The 21,223-nt window shown below is 41.8% G+C and overlaps 1 protein-coding gene across 2 annotated transcripts in view; it reads left to right on the forward strand.

The window, feature by feature from the left end:
• Positions 1-20,592, forward strand: part of LOC116316941 (major histocompatibility complex class I-related gene protein-like) — a 54,484-nt gene extending 33,892 nt beyond the window's left edge. For both annotated transcript variants that reach the window (XM_039605539.1, XM_039605540.1), the window contains exon 5: positions 18,694-20,592. In XM_039605539.1, coding sequence (XP_039461473.1) covers positions 18,694-19,136 — 443 coding nt within the window. In that variant the 3' untranslated portion in view covers positions 19,137-20,592. The remainder of the gene's footprint in view (positions 1-18,693) is intronic.
• Positions 20,593-21,223: the final 631 nt, after the last annotated feature.

Below are 21,223 nucleotides of genomic sequence, written 5' to 3' on the forward strand. Positions count from 1 at the left end.
GTCCGTTAACTAATCATGACAGACACTGAGATTCATCCTATAGCTGTCAGCGATCATGCTCCTGTATCTCTAACACCTATACATAAGAAGAACATCCCACCAAATAAAAACTGGAGATTTAAGACATCATTGCTCAAAGATGAAGAATTTATTAAATATTTTTAAAAAGAATGGACTTCATATTTAGACTATAATGATATTCCTTGAACATCAGCATCTTTTCTCTGGGAAGAAGGGAAAATTGTAATATGAGGCAAAATAATTTCTTTCCCATCACATGAAAAGAGAGAAGAAAACAAAAATATTAAGGAACTAGAGAAAACAACCAAATCCTTAGAGGAAGCCTATGTTTCTGACCAAGATCAGGAAATACTTGAACAAAATATGCAAAACAAAACTAGAATTAAATGAAATTGTTAATAAAAACTCGATTCCTAGTGCAAAGACTTCGCTTGCAGAATTTTGAACACAGTAACAAATCCGGTTGATTTCTAGCTAACCAGTAAAAATAAAGAAAAAACAACAACTGTATGTGCTGTTAAAGGTTTATCTGGGACCTAGGGGTGGGCGGTAGAAACGGTATACGGTAGAAACGGTGTAAATTTGGCCAACGGTAGAGATTTTGACTATACCGCTCTACCGCGATAGCGCATGTTGATGGTTTCATCATCAACCTGCGCCTGTTTTGGTCGAAAGCAATGACTGTAGAAAACATGCACGACGTGACAGCACCCCAAAAATGAAGCCAAAACATCTCTACCGCCCCCTGGTATCTGGCTGCAGTATAGGTCATAAACCCCGCCTCCTCCATGTTAGCGGATGGGACTGGGGTCAGACTAAAATAAATTAATTCTCCTCAGATAATTTTTTTCCAAAGATTCTTTCTTTTGTTATCAATAGTTCTCATCACATTGATTTATGTCCAAGGGGTCTCCTTTCCCATAAGTTTGATTCTAATTCCTACCGCGGTGATGTTAAATTGGGGTGTAACGTCATCATAGCAGCTTTGACTGACAGCTGCAGTCACGGAGAAACTTCTGTATCTCTGTTTGGGAATAGCAGAGCGTAGGGTCTGAGAGGAGGGCCAGCGTTTACGTTACGAAAACACGACCGACTGCTTTAACCTGACAGCCTGAGGTGTTCTTCAGTAAACTGGACTACCCGACAGAAGGACCCGAAGCACCGCTGCACTTTTTCAGTAAGTTAAACGTGTTTGTAAGCTAAGGTCCCAGGACCTAGCCTAGCTAGCTAAGATGAGCACTCGGGTGTCGGGAAAACTTGTTTTGTAAAGTTCGTTTAGCTAACCTTTGCAGGTGAATGAATTTACCCTGACTAAAGAAATCAAGAGAAACACACTGGGCTGATCAGTCACTAATTACTGTTACTGAACTTTTATTACAAGTATTATACTGTAAAAGCAACAGGCTGCACTCTGCTTCAGCTCTGGTGCAGGGCTGATTATTAAATATCTTCAAACAGCAGCAGGTTTTCAGTCTCTTGCCACATCTGTAAAGACAGTAACACCAATTTTTTTTTTTTTTAAAAAGCAAAAAAAAGGTTGTACTTCAGTAACTCTTCATTAATCAGTAACTATGGATTAAACTGTAGAATTGAAACAATCTAAGAGAAGAACTTCAGATCCTGGGTGTGTGAGGAGAGAGAAGGATCAGCTTTATTTCATATTTGTGAGATACACTTTATATTTGAGATTGTGATGATTCTGTTCTCTTTGTGATTACAGGAGCTGCCCTCAGATTCAGACCTCAGCACCACCCAATGACAGCAGACAGATCATCCAACATGTTCATGTCTTAACTGCAAATTAACTGATGAAAACAGTACAAAGGTTAAAGTATCACATGTGCTGTAGTGAAAGCTGCAGCTGTTTTATTGATAAAGTTAAAGACAAAAAGTCAAAAGGATTAATCACCAGCAGTGCCAGTGCAGCATTAACAGGACCTCAGTTTGGTGTTTCAGAGAGCTGCTGATCTCAGATCTGCACAGCTTCCATTTTAAACACTTGATGTACTCAGCTGCATGAAGAGCACAGCTGATTTTCTGACACAATTAAATAAAACCTGATGAAGGTCAAAGGTCGTCACTTGTATGTTGAATTACAAACTTGTCATCTGGAATTCTTTCACAGTTTTTTGCAGATAATGTGTTATTTACCATAAAGTGATTCAGAGTTATTCATACCAGAGTAACCAGAGAGGATCATATATTTTTAATAATATAACTTTCTACATGACTGAATATAATATCTTATAATAATATAATACTCTGGGGAGTATCCGGTATTTATAACATTACACAAACCAAAGGTCTCCATCACAGTGTTCATGAAATGCTGGGTTTATCCATCTCCTGGGGCGGGCCTACAGAGGAGTGCTGAAGATTTCCCTGTGAGGGAGCTGCTGGTGAAGATCATGAGTCCTGTTTGATCAATGCGATGAGCTTCAGTCTTCCTGGTGTTTCTTAAATGAAGCCTCTCTCAGTGGGTCAACAGAACATCTGGCACAGGACAGCTGTGATGAAAGAAAAGGAAGAAGTTTCTCCAAACCTCGACCCAGGAAACCCAGCTTGGTCCTCATGGTCTCCCTCACTAGTTTCTCCCCAGGGTGAAAGTAGCTGTTGAATTACCCTACACTACTGAAACCTTCTGCTGCTGTTTTTAAAGTCTCCATGTTACCTGACTGTAGGCGGCTCTGAAGATTCAAACAGGTTTAGATCCATTACACTCACAGTCTTAAATGTTAAAATCTCAAAGAACAGCATTACATTTCTGATATTAACAGTAACTCTGTGCCTCTGTGTAGTGTGCAGCTGATCTTATCGCTGTCTAAAAATGGACAAACAAAACCTAAGGAGTCCTGAATCCTTCAATAACACAGACTATTAGAGTAACAGGTGTGTAGCACCGCTAACTAGCTAGCAACAAGCCTCCAACACAGTGCGTATGCTAGCGGCTAATCTAGCAAACGAATTAACAACACAGTGATTTTAGATGTTTTAGAACTATAAGATGATAAGCTGTGTGTCTTTTTCATAACAGTGACATGGTTGCATTTACCTTAATTGAACAAGTCGTCAGTCGCGGTAAACCCATCAGCAAATAAACTGGAGCAGCCGGGCTACGTAAAAAGTGTAGGGGGGCGTGTTTGCGGTCACGTCCAGCGAGTGTGTGGGCGGGAGCGTGACACAGTCGCTCCACCTCAAGACACTACTGCGCAGACTCTGGCTCCAAAAGCTGCTACCACAGCGAGATTTGATCGGTTAAGAGAGAGAGCGATATCAAAACAGCCACGAAAAGTCCCGCATATATGTGCCCAAGTGTTGTATTGAAGCAATCAAGTGATGAATAAGTGTTTTCCAGTATGTTGGTTTTTTTGTTGCATTGTTGATTTGTTTTTCACCGAAGCAGCTAATAAAGCATAATGGACTTTTACAATTTTGCCTCTTTCTTGTAAGATTCTATAATAGAATGAAACAATAATGCCAGTTATAAATAAAGACAATAAGTTGAATGAATTATGAAACATTCATTTTATTTCTATTAGATCTGAAAATGTTGTGTAATACTACAACCTGAAATGACAAATAGATTGTGTTGGCCTATACAGGAGATAGAGGAAAAAAATTTAACAACAGCTGTGAAATGGAATAGTCCAAATCACCATAGTAAACTGGACCTGGGCTTGTTGCAGGGATCTGAAGTTACTAAACATTTTGTGAGTGTATGCACTCACACTTAGGACCATATAATAATAAATGTGTGCATGATGAAAGTTGGGCAGCACGCTAACGTCCTTACTCCACTCTGTATGCTCGTATGGGTCTAACCCTTTCACTCCTTTGATTTTTTTCTTTGTACTTTTTTTTTTTTTGCCTTTTCGTCAAGTCTGTCTTTGTACGGACCTGCCGTGTTCTCCATCGTTTTGTACATAACTGTTTTGGGGGCAAATAAAATGCAAGTAGGGATTAAAACCGCAGAATTAATGATTACCGGTGCTGGAAATGCTAGCACTTGATGCAGTGTTTTGTTTTGTTGCCACTCGTACCCACAATGCAAGGCGCGAAAGTCACGTCGTCTGTCAATCTCTATTGTGGATGGATTATCTCAGTTTTTCTCCTAACTGAAGTTTGGTCCGTTTGTAGCATCCTGCCATGCAATTGCATTTGTCCCTAACGACCAGAAACCCTCAGGTTAACTTTTATTGAGTGGAACAAAAGTTAGCGTTCATCCTTCAGCTTCACTGTACTAATGTTTTGCTAACGTAGCTGTTTTGCTAGCAATTACGTAGGACAGGGGTGTCAAACTCAATTGCACAGGGGGCCAAAACTCAAGGCACACTTTAGGTCGCGGGCCAAACAAGATAAACATTTTTTGAACACACTTAAACAATGTTTTTTAAACATAAATACGAATGAAAACAGACAGGAATATTATTCCAGAAAAAAAACCTTTAACTTTAAATATTTTGCTCTTCATAAAACTATATCCTGTCAAAATTATGCAAGTTAGAAATATGAACATGCTGCTAAAAACCCCAGAAAAAATAAATGAAAGCATACACAAGGTTCGAGCCGCATGTAGACGGAGCTGGGGCATTGCTTCAGGAATGGAACTAATAAACTGTGCAGGCCATTCGGTGTCGTACTTTGCCCTGAGTGTCCCATTACAGTGCAGCTCCATCTGAATCTGCACAGGTGCAGTTTCCACGTAAATGGGTTGCGAAGCAGCTTGAAATTCTCTTTTTGTGCTTCAAAGTCACCAAAGCGCCGGGCGTACTCAGTGCGCAGTGCGCTCAGTTTATCAGCAAAGTGCGCCAACTTGGTTCAACATTACTTGCCAAGAGGGAAAGTGAGGCAAGTTGCACTGGTGCATTTGTGACAGCTTCACTTGAAATGTCTTCACCGCATCATACATGCCATGTCCATTAACTGACAGATTTCCTTGCTGAGCTCAAAAACTCTATTGAGAACTTTTCCCCAACTCAGCCAACGGACCTATGTATGATAAGGAATGTCGGCAAACTCTGAATCTATTTCCCATATAAAAGACTTAAATTGACGGTGATTTAAACCTTTAGCTCAGATAAAATTTACGGTTTGTGTTATGGTGATCATTACATGCTCGATTTTTAGGACTTTACCACACAGCTTTTCCTGATGTATGATCAGTGAGTGATATGCTGTTAACTCACCGGTACATTTCTCCTCCTGCGCATCTATACTCTCATCCTGCCGACTAGTCCACTTTTTTTATCCGCACAACACCGACGCTCCATCTGTTGTAAGTCCAACAAGTTTGTTCCAGGGCAGTTTCATGTCGGTTACACTTTGACATACGTTTTAAAAAGTGTCTTTCCCTGTCGTTGTCCCGTGCATTGATTTAATGTCCAATATTTCCACTCCACGGATGAAGATGGCCAGCCGTGCAATGTCCATCATGTCTGTACTTTCATCCTCAGCAAGAGAGTATGCAATAAAGTTTTTGCTTCTTTCACACAAAGAGTTTGAGGCCTTGAGTTTGACACATGTGACGTAGGACATCATTATATACCAGCTAGTCCAATTTAAGTAACCCTACAAACACCACTGCTGTTGAGTTATCTCTCTTCATTTATGTTGGAAGTGATAGCAGAGCTGTACGTTTTAATTTTTTCAGAAATCTCTCAGTCAGAGCATGCTATATCATGTTAAGGTGGAAACTAGCAAGCTAACTTGCTAACTGCTAACTTCTAACTCTGTTGAATTTAATAAATTCTGTTTTCATGGATGTTAAATGTTAAGGTTCATTTTGGGGAGAGAGAGATGGTGGAGATCGGAATAACACACTGACCCTGTCAGGTGGAATCAACGAAGATTTTAATGAAACACACGCAGCGTGTGGAGATCTGTACCCAGACAGCATCAGATCTCGATCTTCAAAACTTCAGAACACAGTTTTATACATCGGGGTATTAGAACGCCCCCTCTTGCGTTCACCAATACAATACATGATACGTCAACTCAAAACCACAATGACTTTTAACACAGTTTAAAAAGAACATTGTCGGCAGGTGCATCCTGTCACCATCCTGCCCACGCTTATCTGTCTGGAACATCAGGCACACGTTCTGCACAAACTGTCACTCATGCAGGCACAATTTTGCAGTTGCAAGCAAAACATGATTAAACTTTCACCTATAAATGAACCTCTCTAACTGTATGTGGGTGTATGTGTGTGTGTGTGTGTATGTCTGTGCATGTGTGATCCTCGCGCTGCACCTTCTTTGACCTCTCTGCTTATGCACCCAGGCTGAGGCCATCCTGAGTGTGATGATCTTGACTTATATGTAAAATGTATTAAACAACTGTTTCAATCAAGAACCTCTACTAAAGGCTTAATCAATAGATATAGATGAATAAAAGATAATAAAGAATAACCTGATTGTTCATAACCTGCTCAAAATACTTGCACTCAGACTCTGCTTTTGGTTTCACTTTTGCAAAGCATGGCGTTTCCTGTCAGCCTGCAGTTTCCTGTCTCATTTTGGCACAGAGTATACTCAACATTAGGGCCTTTCTTTTATAATGCAGTCTGCATATAAACATTTAAGATTATAGATTCAAAAGCATTTCGGGTTATAGATTCAACTCCACAGTTTAAAGTGGTTCTCACTGAACCTGTAATAAAGACTAATATGATACCAATATGTTTGAACATCTGAATGCAATATCACTATTAATAATGAAATGGTAATGATGATTATAAAAATTGCAGCAAATAATAGCAGCAAAATATCTTTCTACTCTTCACATAAACTTAATTGTTACACCTGGCAAAGCAGCAACGGTGATCATTTTATTGAAGATGAAATAATTTAGACAGTTTTTAACTCTCAGTGATGCCGCAGTGTTCGTTTGACTTTGGAACCTGAAGCAGACTGAGATTTGGACCCAGATTACTCCGCAAGGCACCTGACTACGGCAGCCATGATGCTCCGGCAATCCATCAAGACCCTGAAAGAATAAACGAGATTTTTAGGTATCTCTATGAAACTTTATATTCACTACAAATAAGCCCATCTAAAAATGGTGGTGTGGGTGGGCTATCAGGCCTCCGGCTGCTGGGCCTGTGGCTCGGTTCACTCTGGCACAGCTGGCTGCTGGCAGAGCCAGCGGGCACGCCACTGCAGCCCCCTCTGACTTGTGCTCCATGGCTGACGAAACAATAATTGAACCATTCGGCAATGATAAACTGTATATTTGGAGAAAAACGGGGAAGCTTTGTAGCCTCGTTATACTATCCCAACTGTGTCACATGGGGCTAGTTGCATCATGTTGTGGGCATCGGCGGGGTGGGGGCTTACTGGGCTTAAGCCCGGTTGTTGTTTCAGAAGCCGGGGTCTTTTGTAGTGTAATTGTTTCATAGTTAGATGGATGACTGACAACTGTATAAAACAAAAGTTACACACAATATTTGAAGTTATGCAGGCTTGTTTGCACAACAAGGCAAAATAGTTATATAATCTTTTCTGAATCTAAATAGTCTACTTAAAAATAATATGGTACAAACTAATAACTCATCATATCTATTGAAAAGGAATACTTTAATAATATTGACCCTGAAAGTGTCATTGATAGGTTCACAAAACTCGAGCCTCGAGGATACAGTCTCATGTTACCACAATAAAGAGGTGTTGTCAGTGTAGTGCAGGTCTATGATGATTTTCAGTGCGACTATCATCTAGTTCTGATTCTGCTTCTGTCTTGGTTAAGTCCTAAAGTAGTCCTGATTTTGAACTGTTGTAGTCCTCTTTTAATTCTGGATCAGTTCTGGGTCTGGTTGAATTGGGGTTCAGTCCCCATGTCTTGATGGAGCCCCGACTTTGTTCTGCCTCCCTGCTTAATAAAAAAACTAGTTTAAGGTGTCCTGCATATGTGATATATTTTTTTCTTATATGAAGTCATTCTTTTTGGATCAAAACTCAAAACACAGCCTAATAAATCTTCACCCTGTCCTCGTCATCAGTTGTCTTCGTCTCCGTTATCAGTCATCATAATTTTACCATCTCTGTGCAAGTCTGCAAATTTTTATATTCCAATCCATTCTTCTTTTGCAGCATTTAAATAACCTTTATGAGATTTGATGGTTTTGTTACTGTCAGTGGCAAGACATTTTTAAACATTGAAAGAATACAGAAACAGTCAGAGTTTTGTTCAGAGAACTACGTGCGCACGGGTGAGTGATCGAGTGATACTCACCCCGAGGCTTTGTAGTCAGCTTTATTTATACATCGTAGCATTCCCTGTTTTATCAGGCTGTAACAGACAATCTGGGCATGTATGGGACACAGTGTATATGTGTGTGTGTGTGTGCAGTTTCTATCTCGAGGAAAACAGAAGCCAGTTTGGGTCCTGTTTCCCAGGGTGTCTGCAAGAGACTTTCACAGGAGTCAGCGAATACTGCAGGGCTCATGTGTATGTGTGTGAGCAGAAGCAAAGACAAAACATAAAGATATGTGAACACTGTGTGCTTTTCAAGCCTTTCTTAACAGGAGCATATGAGTAAATGAGTAAATGGAGCAATATAAGGAGAACTGAAATAAATGACTTAACAGGAGCATATGAGTAAATGAGTAAATGGAGCAATATAAGGAGAACTGAATAAATGAAACATTAAAAGGAAGACGTATCAAAAAGGAAAAACATAAAATCAACATAAAATCACAAAATCCCTTAACATTCCCTGCTGTTGTTCATATATATTTATGTACTTCAACTACTAGTCACTTGCAGAAGCATTTTCAACTAGAGTATCATTTTGTGAAAACGTACATGATCAACTTTAGTGGGTTTACACAGTTTAGTGCTTAGAAACCATCTTCTTCAACTTGTACCTTTTCTTGAGCTTGTTCAACTTGAGATAATGCAATGTAAGCTTGCACTCGTACAGTAAACATTTTGCTTATCATACTCCGAATACAAGGCAGTACACATGTGGAAAATAAGCAAAGTAGCAGAAGGAGCATCCCAACGAATGTTAGTCCTTTAGTGAGCAATGACTTCCATGACCCGCTAAACAGCCACGTGAGCCAGTCCTCGGTGTTGTGTGTGTAATCTTGCTGCTGTACTCGTCTGAGCTCACGTGGCGTGTTCAGTGCATCAGACATGTCGGTGGAATGCACATTATTAGGGATGTAGGTGCAGCAGGTTGTATTGAACAACACACAAAGGCCGCCTTTCTCGGCCAAAATCATGTCTAACGCCACACGGTGTTGCATTGTACTAAGGCGCAAGGCGTCGATTTCTTCATTCTGTGCGTTATTCACTCTACAGGATGCATTCAGGAACAGTCCAAAACGGTAGTTCAGAGTTTCAATTCTAAGGGCGTGCTTTCCGACTCCTACCCCTGGGAAAAGGGCATGGGCGACCTTTTGTCCTGTGGTCCAAAGCTTGAATTCCTTTGGGACGTCAGAGCCCCAAATTGGGTCGTGTGGTTGTATTGTTCGTCTCCGGCGTGTCACAAGACGGGCTGCTCCTGCTGTTATCACGAAGGTGTGATCACTTAGCATCAGGGGCACACATTGTCCTTCGTAGTTTTCAGGCACGGCTAGGTAGGTTTGGGGTTGATTGGCATATCCTTGACACCACCAGCCGGTCCCCTCGACCCAGTAGAGTTTCTTTGTACGAGTTGGTACTGTCAGGGTGTATTGGCATGTGCCAGATAGGCTGTAGTGAGTTGCTCCTTTGGTGATGTTGACAAACATGACACATAAGGGAAAAGTGTGCGTGGTCACCACAGCCAGCACAGTGATGTTTGGGGTGCTGAGTGACATATTCACCCAGTGTTTGTCCTCACAGGCGTACGTGTACCTGTTAGGCTCTGACGTGTTGGTGATATTAGTGCATAGGTCCATCAGATAGGTCGGGTCTTCTTGTCCTACGGTTGCGGTCACGTTGATGTTCTGGACGTTAGGGTCTCCCAGACATATCCACTTCTCCAATTTTCTCATTGTTTGGTTATTACAATGTCCGCGGGCAGCTTTCCCATATATGCACAGTCCTTCATTTAGTGGTGCGGGTGTGCCGTACAGGGTCAAGTGTTTTGCAGTGAGAGGCATGTGTGAACAGATGTAACAGTTTTTGTCTCTTGTGGAGTTGTACACATAACGGTACCAGGCATTGTTCATCCATGGGTGGTTGTGATCTTGCGTCATGTCGTCTGGATGCATTGTGTCATGTGTCAGTCTTGTCTCCAGGTGGTGCTGTCGTTCTTCTTGTGGAATCAGTAACAGCAGTCCCAACAGAATTGTGACACTGGCCATTAGAACGAGTATGGTCTTCATGATGACCGAACACACCTGGTCCTGTGAGTGAGTAGACTAGGGGCGAGAAGAACAAGGGCGGGATTTACCCAAACAGCCCTCTCTCCACCTCCCAGGTCACTGACAGGCAGGGGTGCTGGCGTCTCAGTGTTTATGGGCTGTCACTCACTTTTTTACAATGGCTCTGATGAATCCAGGAAGGTCGTTCAGCAATTTTGCAGGCTGTTGGTGTGGCCAGGAGGACTTGGTAGGGTCCTTCCCACCTCGGGGAGCTCCAGTTTTTCCTCTGGAGCACTTTTATCAGGATCCAATCTCCTGGTTTCAACCTGGAAGAGACTGGAAGAGAATCATCTGGCAGTTGATTGTTCAAAACTATTTCTTTGTTTTCTAACAGTTTTGTCATCCATTCTGCTAGTGTTGTTTCTCTTATGGATTTGTCTATCGGTTCACTTGTAATGGGTAGAGGAAAGGGTCGCCCGTGTACTATTTCAAAGGGTGTCAGTTTCTGTGAGCCTTGTGTCAGTCTCATCCACATTTTTACTAGACCCACACATTCAGGCCAGGGGCGACCCGTTTCCGCCATGCATTTCCTTAGTCTTTGTTTTATAGTGCCGTTTGTTCTTTCAACCAATCCTGCACTCTGTGGGTGGTATGAACAGTGATGCTTTATACTGAAGCCCAGTGCTTCAGAGACTTTTGATATTACCTCATTTACAAAATGTGTGCCATTGTCAGATCTTATTAGGCTTGGTATTCCATAGGTTGGAATAAAATGATTACACAAACATTTTGCTACTGAGATTGCATCATTTTTCTTTACCGGGTAGATTTCTGGCCACCTTGAGAATACGTCTATGATTACTAGTGCATATTCTACTTGTTGGTGCTTATGTAATTGGATGAAATCTATGTGTATTGTGTGAAACGGATGTGGCGGTGTTGGGAATTGGCCTCTCTTTGGCCTTAAATTTCCCTGTGCATTATGTTTTTGGCATATCATGCATGTTCTAATATATGCTTTAGCTGAGTTTTCAAAGTTTTTCGAGTAGAATTGTTTAGAAAGAATATCTACCATTGATGCCGGCGACACGTGTGTATTCCCATGTGTCACTAATGCTGCTGTTTTATGTAGGGATTTAGGTAGAATAGGTTTCCCATTACATGTCATGATATCATCTTGTAGAATTGCGCCATCTTTTAACCACGAGGATTTTTCATTTTGTGGAGCCGCCTTTTGTTCGCCTTTTTGAGGACCTCTAGTGGTATCAGAGAGCATGAGGTTAAAGTAAAAACATTTGGTTTTTGTTGTGCAGCCTCCTTTGCTGCGTTGTCTGCAAAGTTATTACCCTTAGTGATGTAAGAGTCATCTGTTTGATGGGCAGCACATTTGCATAGTGCTAGTTTCCTAGGTAATGTGATTACCTGTAGTAGCTTTTAAGGAGACTGCCATGTTGGACTGGTGCTCCTGTAGAGGTTATCATACCTCTGTTTTGCCATATTTTTATGCGAAATGGTGAACTGCAGCAAAGACATATTGACTGTCTGTGTGTATATTGACATCTTTATCTTTATGCAATTCATAAGCACGAATAACTGCTGTTAATTCTGCACTTTGTGCCGAATTTGCAGATGTGAGAGGCCTTGCCTCTATGACAGTGTCGACTGTGGTTACTGCATAACCCACACAGTTTTTCCCAGTGCTGTCTTTGCTGGCAGAGCCATCAACAAAAATATCTGCAAAGGTTGTTTGTGGTGAACTGTATATATCTGCCCTTGGTTTTGTTTCCTCATCGAGTGTGTGTAAGCAGCTGTGTGTGTCACCATCTGTTTCTACAGGTAGCAGGGTGCTTGGATTTAGCTGACCACATTTCTCTATATTGATGTGTGACTGTGACAACAATATTCCTACATACGACAGCTGTCTGGCATGTGTCAAATATGATAAGTTTGCTTGTAATAGAATTGAGGTCACTGCGTGCGGGACCTTAACTATTAACGGTGGGCCGAGAATGATATCTGCTGACTTCTTTACTGCTTCTGCTGCTGCTGCACAGGCTTGTACACAGGTTGGTAGGCCCGAGGCCACTGAGTCTAATTTACAGGAATAAAATGCAAGTGGACGTTGTTTATCTCCAAAAGCTTGGGTTAGCACAGCTTTCATATCCAGCGCCTCATCTACATATAAGTAGAAGGGTTTATCATAGTCTGGTAATGCTAGAACCATGCTCGCTTGTAAAGCCAGTTTTAAATTGGCGAAGGCAGTTTCAGCTTCAGCAGTCCAGGTCAGCTTATCTGTCAGGGCCATATCTTTGCCATAGATAAGGTCTTGCAGGGGTTGAGCCCTGAGGGCGAACTCTGAATCCAACTTCTGCAATAATTGCAGAGGCCGAGGAAACTCATCATTTGTTGTTTTGTTAGTGGTTTTGGGGCAGTTTGTACTGCAGTTTTCCTACTGTTAAGTAACCTTCGACCCTGTCCTGTTAGTTCATGGCCTAGGTATACGACCTTAGGTTGCCATAGTTGCAGTTTATGTTGAGAGACTTTGTGTCCTTGTTCTGCGAGGTGTCTCAGCACCACTAGAGTGTTTGTCCTGCAGTCGTCCTGCGTGTTTCCGGTTACCAGGATGTCATCTACGTAAGTCGTGTGTAAGTGTATCTTTGGCCATCAAATGTAAAACCGAACAGCCCACGTGACTCGGGGTGTAGTGGTACTGAGAAAAAGGCGTTTGACAGGTCAATTACTGAAAACCACTGTTCTCGTGGTGACACGTGATTCAAAAGTGTGTGTGGATTTGCCACTATTGGTGGTATCTGTTCAGTGATGTCGTTTATTGCTCTTAAATCATGTACCAGCCTATATTTTCCTGTATTTGCTTTTTTCACTGGAAATATTGGCGTGTTACATGTCGTTTTTGTTGTTTTAATCAGAATTCCTGCTTTTACCATGTCTGCTATTACTGGGCGTATGCCGTCTCTAGCTTCTGCAGAGAGTGGGTATTGTGGTTTCATTGGTCTGTGTTTTGAGATGACTTTTACCTTTACTGGGTCTGCATTTTTTATTAGGCCTACGTCTGTGGGTCCGTTTGACCATAATGATGATGGAAGCATTTTTAGTTCTGCGTTCTCGACGGGTGTCAAGATAAATCATTCAGCCTCCTCGATCACATAGCATGTGTCCGGGGAGGTATCCAGGTGGGTGCTGGGCTGTGTGTTTAGCACCCATCCTAGAGTGTATCTCATACAACCGGTTCTGCGGCCCTGGAGCCAGCCTTCGTGTGTTTCTTTAGTTTTCTCGTAATGATCGTTTTGTACTCGTTTAAGAATAGTGCCCAGGTCCCTCCATTGAGTTTCTGGGCTTTTCGCTACAGAAACATGTGAAATAGGCATTCGATTTAACTCTCTGACCTTAGGGGGCTGTATCACTGAACATACTGCGTTTCCACTTTTTGTGACGTAGAGATGTTGCAGTGTTAACTTTTGAGGTCCTAAACGATGGATTTGTGTGTCATACTCCGAGTCAGGGCCTGGTGTTTGTTTAAAACGTATGGTGTTGTGCAGCTCATTAAATGGCATGGTGGATGATGAGCTGGGTAGATAGCGCTCAGCTGCGGTCACAAGCTGCGGCACTGGTGGCAGGTCTAAAGTCCAGTAATAGTGTGGCTCACCGTCTGAATGACATGCTAGTTCATGGGTTTCAGAGAGCATAAGCTCTGCTCTCATGCCATTACTCTCAGGCACCACACCTATTTTTAGTTTCATTAAACCATCTCGCCCTAATAAATTTACAGGGCAGCTGGAATCAACAATGCATTGCAACTTGCAGCATCTGTTGCTATCTGAGTGCAGGAAATCTAGTTTTTGGGTTAGGAACTGTGTTGTAGTATGCCCTGAGGCAGAGGTTACAACGCGAGCGTCTTTTGAGAAATGCGTTCGCGGCGGTTCTTCTTTTAACACAGTCATGCAAGCTCCCGTATCACATAACATGAGGTATGGTTTGCCATTTATGTGAATTGTTACTTCTGGTTTGTGCTCAGAGCCCAACAGCAGCTGATGTATGTTGAAAATTTCTGTACTGTCCCTGCTGTTGTTGCTCTGAGCTTTGGTGTGAGAACCTAGTCACCTTTCTCTACTGTTATCCTCCTCTTCGCTGTCCTGCCTATCTCGTCTGTTTGAGCGGTCATATCTATCTCTGTCCCTGCCTTCTCCATGCAGCGGTCACGCCTATCTCGGCGATCCCTAGGCTTGCTCCTACAATCTCTAGCAAAATGACCTTCTCTGTCGCAGTTATAGCACCGTCTGTCCCTCCCTTATCGCCCGTGTGTTGTCTCCGACCTTTCCTTTTTGCTGCTGTGGATTTTTCCTGCATAAGCAACGAGGTCTCCTCTGTTGTGACTACAAAACTCGGTTTGAGCTGCTTTATTTTTCTGCACTTTTACTGCGTGCTCTGCATGCTGTAGAGCATCAGCTAAGCTCCCGGTGTTTTGAGTGACCCAATGTTTATCTACGTGAGCGCGGACCTTTGGGAGGAGACCTTTTAGAAACGCATTTTTTAATTGTTGTTCGAAAGGTGTATTGGGGCTCTCATCATATTCTAGACCTGAGTTTTGTCTAAACACTGGACGTAACCTGTCCAGGAAGTCAGAGGCGGACTCATCCTCTTTTTGTTTTGTATCCCCTATTTTACCATAATCTGGTCTTGGTGCTAGCTCGGTTTTTATTCTATCAAATACTGGGTTCAATGCTTGGATTAATTCATCGCCTCTTAAAGGTTCTCCGTCCGGTCTGTTGCCCGTGAAGTTGCCCCGGACCCGGGCCAACTTCAGGCCCAACAGGTCCTGGAGCACTTGCAGCATTTCTCTGCCATTCAGGTGCCAATCAGAGCGTATTATGTCTACCGCATTCCTCCACTGGTGGTGCCCTCGTTTAAAGGAGGGACATCTTTTAACACATTTTTACGATCCTCAGCTGTCCACGGCTGATATGTATATGTAAATGTCAACTGGTCTCTGGGGATCACACCGTCTTCACCCACCGCAGGGCCAGTGGCTCGGCCGTAGTTGGGATTTGGTACCTGGATTAAAGGAAATTGACCCAGTGTGGGTGGGAACAGCGGTGGCGGAAACCCGAAGTAGGTGGGTTTATATGTGTGGTTGAATTAAGCTGTTGCCTAGCTGCAGCATAGGGGTCTTTTGATTTCACAAAGGGGTTTTTTGAGATTGGAGGACAAGGTTGAGGCTGCTGCTCACTATCTGGTGGGGCTGAGGCAGGAGGAGGCGGCTGATAAGGAGGGGGGTTTACTATTTCAGTGGGTGGCTTTTCACTCTGTTTGTTTTGCTTCACTTTTCTCTTATCCCCACGCCTTTTGCTCTCCTCCTGCCAGGGCATGAAAAATTTTACGTATTCAGACATTCTTAAATCCTTTTCCTTACCACTAGTTTGTTCTATCTCTTTCTGCAGGCATTTGTGTAGTTCCTGTACTGGGGCGGGGTTGCCATTCCCGTCCCAGGTTGTGCAAGTAGGTTTTTCTGGGTCTCTCCATCTATTTGCACTTATTCTACCTGCACCTGGGTGCTTTTTCTCCATCCACAATTCGTCAGGTGTTAATTCAGGTTTTGTGGATTTATTGCCCATTTCTAATTTTGTTTAATTGATGCAATGCTTATATGTTATATTTTATTTCAATGCTTATATTTTATATTTTATATTTTATTTCAATAGAACCACTTTATTGATTTATTTATTTATTAATACTGCCAACACACACTGTGAGACGTTCTGGTACTAGAGTCAGAGGAGGTTATTAAGTCAGCCTTCTACCCTGAACTAAATTCAGGGCGGACTTAATTTTACGCGTTGAAGCGCAACCTTTTCTCTTTCTCACCATCCAGTACTCACAGGAAAACAGTAGGAGTAGTGCAGGAGCCTAGAGCTCCTATTCAATGAAGCACTTACCCTCAACAATCAGCAAACAGTTAGCGCGCTTAGAGAAAATCCTATTTTTATTTGACACTCTCGCTTCTCTGGCTACCAACCTTTTTTTTGTTGCGGATTGAGCCTCTCAGGGCATGGTAATCCGTCTTACACAGGCGAGCGTTGCTACCAACCTTTTGTTTTGCTGCGGATTAAGCCTCCCTGGGCGTGTTAATCCGTCTTACGCAGGCGAGCGTGAGATATACTGGCTACCAACCCTTACTTATGTTATGAAAACGGGCCCCACAGGGCAGGTTGTTTCGCTTACACGGGCGAGCATATTACATAGGACACGCCTGTCCTTTTCCTTACTTTGAGCAGTGTCAAACTAAAATCGATTATTCAACGCAGTGTTTCTGGCTGCTTTATATTCACCTTCAATGTTGCGCTGTGTTCTTTTTTTTCGGCGTCACCGAGAACCTGGCGTCGTGGACCTGTATAAGACACTGGCCAGTAGGCGAATGTACGACTCTGGGCTTTTCCTCGCTTCGCTAGAAACGGTGGTTGCAGTGCAGGTAGTCACGACGTCCGGATCTGGTGGTTCGTCTGTGAATAGTTAGATGATACAATAATATCAATAAACTATCCGGCTCGAAGGACCAATTAAATGTCAGTGGCAAGACATTTTTAAACATTGAAAGAATACAGAAACAGTCAGAGTTTTGTTCAGAGAACTACGTGCGCACGGGTGAGTGATCGAGTGATACTCACCCGAGGCTTTGTAGTCAGCTTTATTTATACATCGTAGCATTCCCTGTTTTATCAGGCTGTAACAGACAATCTGGGCATGTATGGGACACAGTGTATATGTGTGTGTGTGTGTGCAGTTTCTATCTCGAGGAAAACAGAAGCCAGTTTGGGTCCTGTTTCCCAGGGTGTCTGCAAGAGACTTTCACAGGAGTCAGCGAATACTGCAGGGCTCATGTGTATGTGTGTGAGCAGAAGCAAAGACAAAACATAAAGATATGTGAACACTGTGTGCTTTTCAAGCCTTTCTTAACAGGAGCATATGAGTAAATGAGTAAATGGAGCAATATAAGGAGAACTGAATAAATGAAACATTAAAAGGAAGACGTATCAAAAAGGAAAAACATAAAATCAACATAAAATCACAAAATCCCTTAACAGTTACAGACTTTTCAAAGAAGTGTTTTTCTTTCACAAATGTGGGGATTAAGTTGTGTTAAAATGTACAAAACAGTGATGTCATGTTTTGTGACGATGATCCAGGCACAGAGAGACTTGATGAATTTAAGAATCTTATGATTTAATAAAGAAATTTACAGACTTGCACAGAGATGGTAAAATTATGATGACTGATAACGGAGACGAAGACAACTGACAACGAGGACAGGGAGGAACAGGGGTTTAAATGTACCAAGGAGACAGTCAGAGAGAACTCGGGACAACTAGAGAAATTTTAGGATTCTGGGACTGACAGAGAAGGGAAGAAGTCTCATCGTGACAAGGAAAGTTTATCTTGTCTGGCTGGGCAGCTCTCTGGGTGCTCAGCACCCCCAAATCTCTGATCCTAGAATAGCCCCTGGTTTAGCCTATCATTGATGGTCGATAAATTCATCCATTCGCCAAACCTTATTAAACACCTTTCCTCACTCTATCATGTGGCCAACGCAGGATAAGAGTGGGGGTTGAGTCACCTGGGAAGGGATGTCCAAACTACATTGCAGATGACAGACAGTTGGTGTCGTAAACCACCCTCTCTTTTCATCTGAAACCTCTTGTAATAATGATCCATGCCTTTTTTTCACACTTTGGTTCATGTGAAGAGGCACATAATTAAAAGTGGGTCAATGACCATCTTAAGGGGCAGGGTTTAAATACCTAGGACTCTCTACTATTTGCTCCATATCAATGGTCATGGCAATTTGCATATTAATGATCATGAAACTGACCTCACGGTCTATTGTTATTCAGTAGTGCAAAATTCAGTCATTATTCAAATGTACTGTTTAAGGTATAAGTTGGGGACACTGCTGTCAGCTGAGACAGTGGAAGTCACTTGGGTGACAAAACCTTTCTCCCACTAAAAATGCTACATTCGAATAAACATTTTTTGGGATTTCTTTACCTGGATGATTAAGCATGCATCAAGACATCTCCACCATTTGAGTTCTCGGTTGAGAGGTGAAACATCTACAAGAAACTCCAGTCCAGTTGCTTTCTTTGCAAACTTCATAGACTACCATGACCCGGAAGACTAAAAACCTACACAGAAAATCAGTCACAATTATTTTCTACTGGTACTATAATGTTTTATATCTAACACGTACATTGTACACTTCTTCCTATTGAATTTCTTTTTCTTTGTTTGTATCCTCATCTGGTTTCTTTTCTAATCAGTACTTCTTCCTTCCCTCTGCCTGCATTGTCTCCATCTGTCTCTCCAGTTCTTCCCATGGTGTCTCTCATAGAGACGACTCCTACCTCTCCAATCAGCTGCCACGCTACAGGTTTCTATCCTGACAGAGCTGTGATGTTCTGGAGAAAAGATGAAGAGGAAATTCATGATGGTGTGCATCCTGGAGAGATCCTCCCCAACAATGATGGGTCCTTCCAGGTGAATGTTGATCTGAATGTTTCATCAGTCAAACCTAAAGACTGGAGCACATATGACTGTGTATTTCAGTTCTCTGATGGTGAACATGTCATCACCAAACTGGACAAAACAGTGATCAGAACAAACTGTGGAAAAAAAATACTTTGCAATGATGGAGGTGAGAGAAACATCTTGTTTGCTGATATTGTTAATATAATGCTTTATTTGTTTATCCTATATTGGATCCCAGGAGGCATAACTGCCATGTTGGGAATAACTCTTGATAGGGAATAATTTCTTCTTTTTTAATTATTGTATATTACAATCATTTTCTCTCTCTCTCTCTTTCATTGTGATTATAAGCTCTTACTGTTGATATTAGTAAGAAAAACCTGAATTTCATGCCACCCTGAATGTGATATTAGAACTTCTACATTTGTCACCAAACTACAAAATGTAGAAGACCACCTGAAAGCTGTGTCCTCAAGAAGAAATGTTTAATTGCATTCCTAAAGTTTTGGATTTTGTACTTTAAGACTTTAAGTAATGCCCCAAAGGGGCAAAAACCACTCAACACTCAACAGAAACCGCATTACTTAAAGTCTCTAGTAACATTATGATGTCAGCTGACTCCGGAGCATCCACAGTCATGGTTTTGTTGGACTTGACATCTGCCTTTGATACCAAAGAGCCTGATTAACAGGCTCTGGGATGTAGTGTGTCCGGTCTGGCTTTGAAGTGGTTTCAGTCATACCTCTCCAACAAATCAGTTTTTGTCACATTCTAAGGATCTGACATGTGGGGTACCGCAGGGTTCAGCTCTGGGTCCTATTCTTTTTCTTTTGTACATGTTACCTCTAGGATTTATAATTAGGCAGTTCCCTGAGGTGTCTTATGACTTCTATGCTGATGATATTCAGCTCTATTGCTCTTTTAAGCCGATGGAAGTCCATAAACTGTGGTCTTTAATTAAATGTTTAGCTTCCATTGAACAGTGGCTTGGAGACAACTACTTACAGTTGAACTCTGAGAAGTCAGAAACATTAATTATTGCCCCTGACAGCCAGATATCTCTAATCAAACAGCATCAATGTTCTCTTGGCTCATCTGTACCTTGGTGTGATCTTTGATTCTGCCATCTCCCTAGAACAACACTCTCACCAGTTAATTAGGAATTGCCTTTTTCAGCTAAGAAACATCTCCAAACTATGAACTTTGTTGTCTACATCTGAGTTAGAAATGGTTATTCATGCTTTTATTTCATCTCACTTAGATTATTGTAACAATCTTTTTCTTTGTTTGAGCAAAAGCAATCTTGACCGTCTCCAGAATTAGTCCAGAATGCTGCTGCAAGGCTTTTAACTAAGACACGAAAAAGAGAGCACATTACACCAGTGTTACGTTCATTACACTGGCTTCCAGTACATTTTAGAATTGATTTTAAAATCTTAGAACTGACTTTTAAAGCTTTGAATTGTAATGCCCCTGCCTACATTTCAGATCTTTTAGAACCCTACGCTCCGTCTCACAGCCTGAGATCATCTAATCTAAGGCTGTTGGTAGTCCCACGAACACGTTTTAAGACCAGAGGTGATAGATCTTTTAGAACAGTGACCCCCAGGTTGAGGAATGCACTCCCTCCATCATTACGTTGCCTTGATTGTATTTATTCTTTTAAAAAGCAGCTTAAGACATTTTTTTTATTTAGATAGGTTTTTAATTAGTTTTTTGTGCTGTATGTTTGATTTTTGATGTATTTTATGTATTTCTGTTTTTTATATTACTGTGAAGCACTTTGTGGTTTTTATCCTGTGAGGAGTGCTATATAAATAAATTGAACTGAATTGAATTAATCTCTCCAGGGTGTACTGGTTCTGCCCTAGGGCCTCCATCTGGTGAGACATGCCAGCTCAATCAGCAGGTGCCCAAGCAGCAGTGATGGGAATAACGGCGTTAAGAGTAACGGTGTTACTAATGGCGTTACTTTTTTCAGTAACTCGTAATCTAATTAATTGCTATTTCTATCATTACAATGCCTTTACAGTTACTAACAAGAAAATGCGGTGCAGGCACGTTACTATTTTTCAACAAACAGACGGTTGAAGCTGTGTTCAGCTTACCGCATCTTACATCAGTTGCACAGGAGTAGCTGTCTATGTACATAATCTGGGCACTACAGCTTTAAGCAGCTGCATGCGCTCCTTACGGGCGGCAATCACTTTCTTGCCGACAATTACTCTTTGGCACAACACCTAGATTGTTTTGCTAGGGGGCAAAACAATCGCATAAATGTTTGACTGAGGAAGAATAAAGTAGTCGTGGTAAGCCAATCACACGACCACTTCAAGATGACAAAGCAACAAGGTGATATATACCAGTTT

Source organism: Oreochromis aureus, linkage group 22, assembly GCF_013358895.1.
Source record: "Oreochromis aureus strain Israel breed Guangdong linkage group 22, ZZ_aureus, whole genome shotgun sequence".
Classification (NCBI taxonomy): domain Eukaryota; kingdom Metazoa; phylum Chordata; class Actinopteri; order Cichliformes; family Cichlidae; genus Oreochromis; species Oreochromis aureus.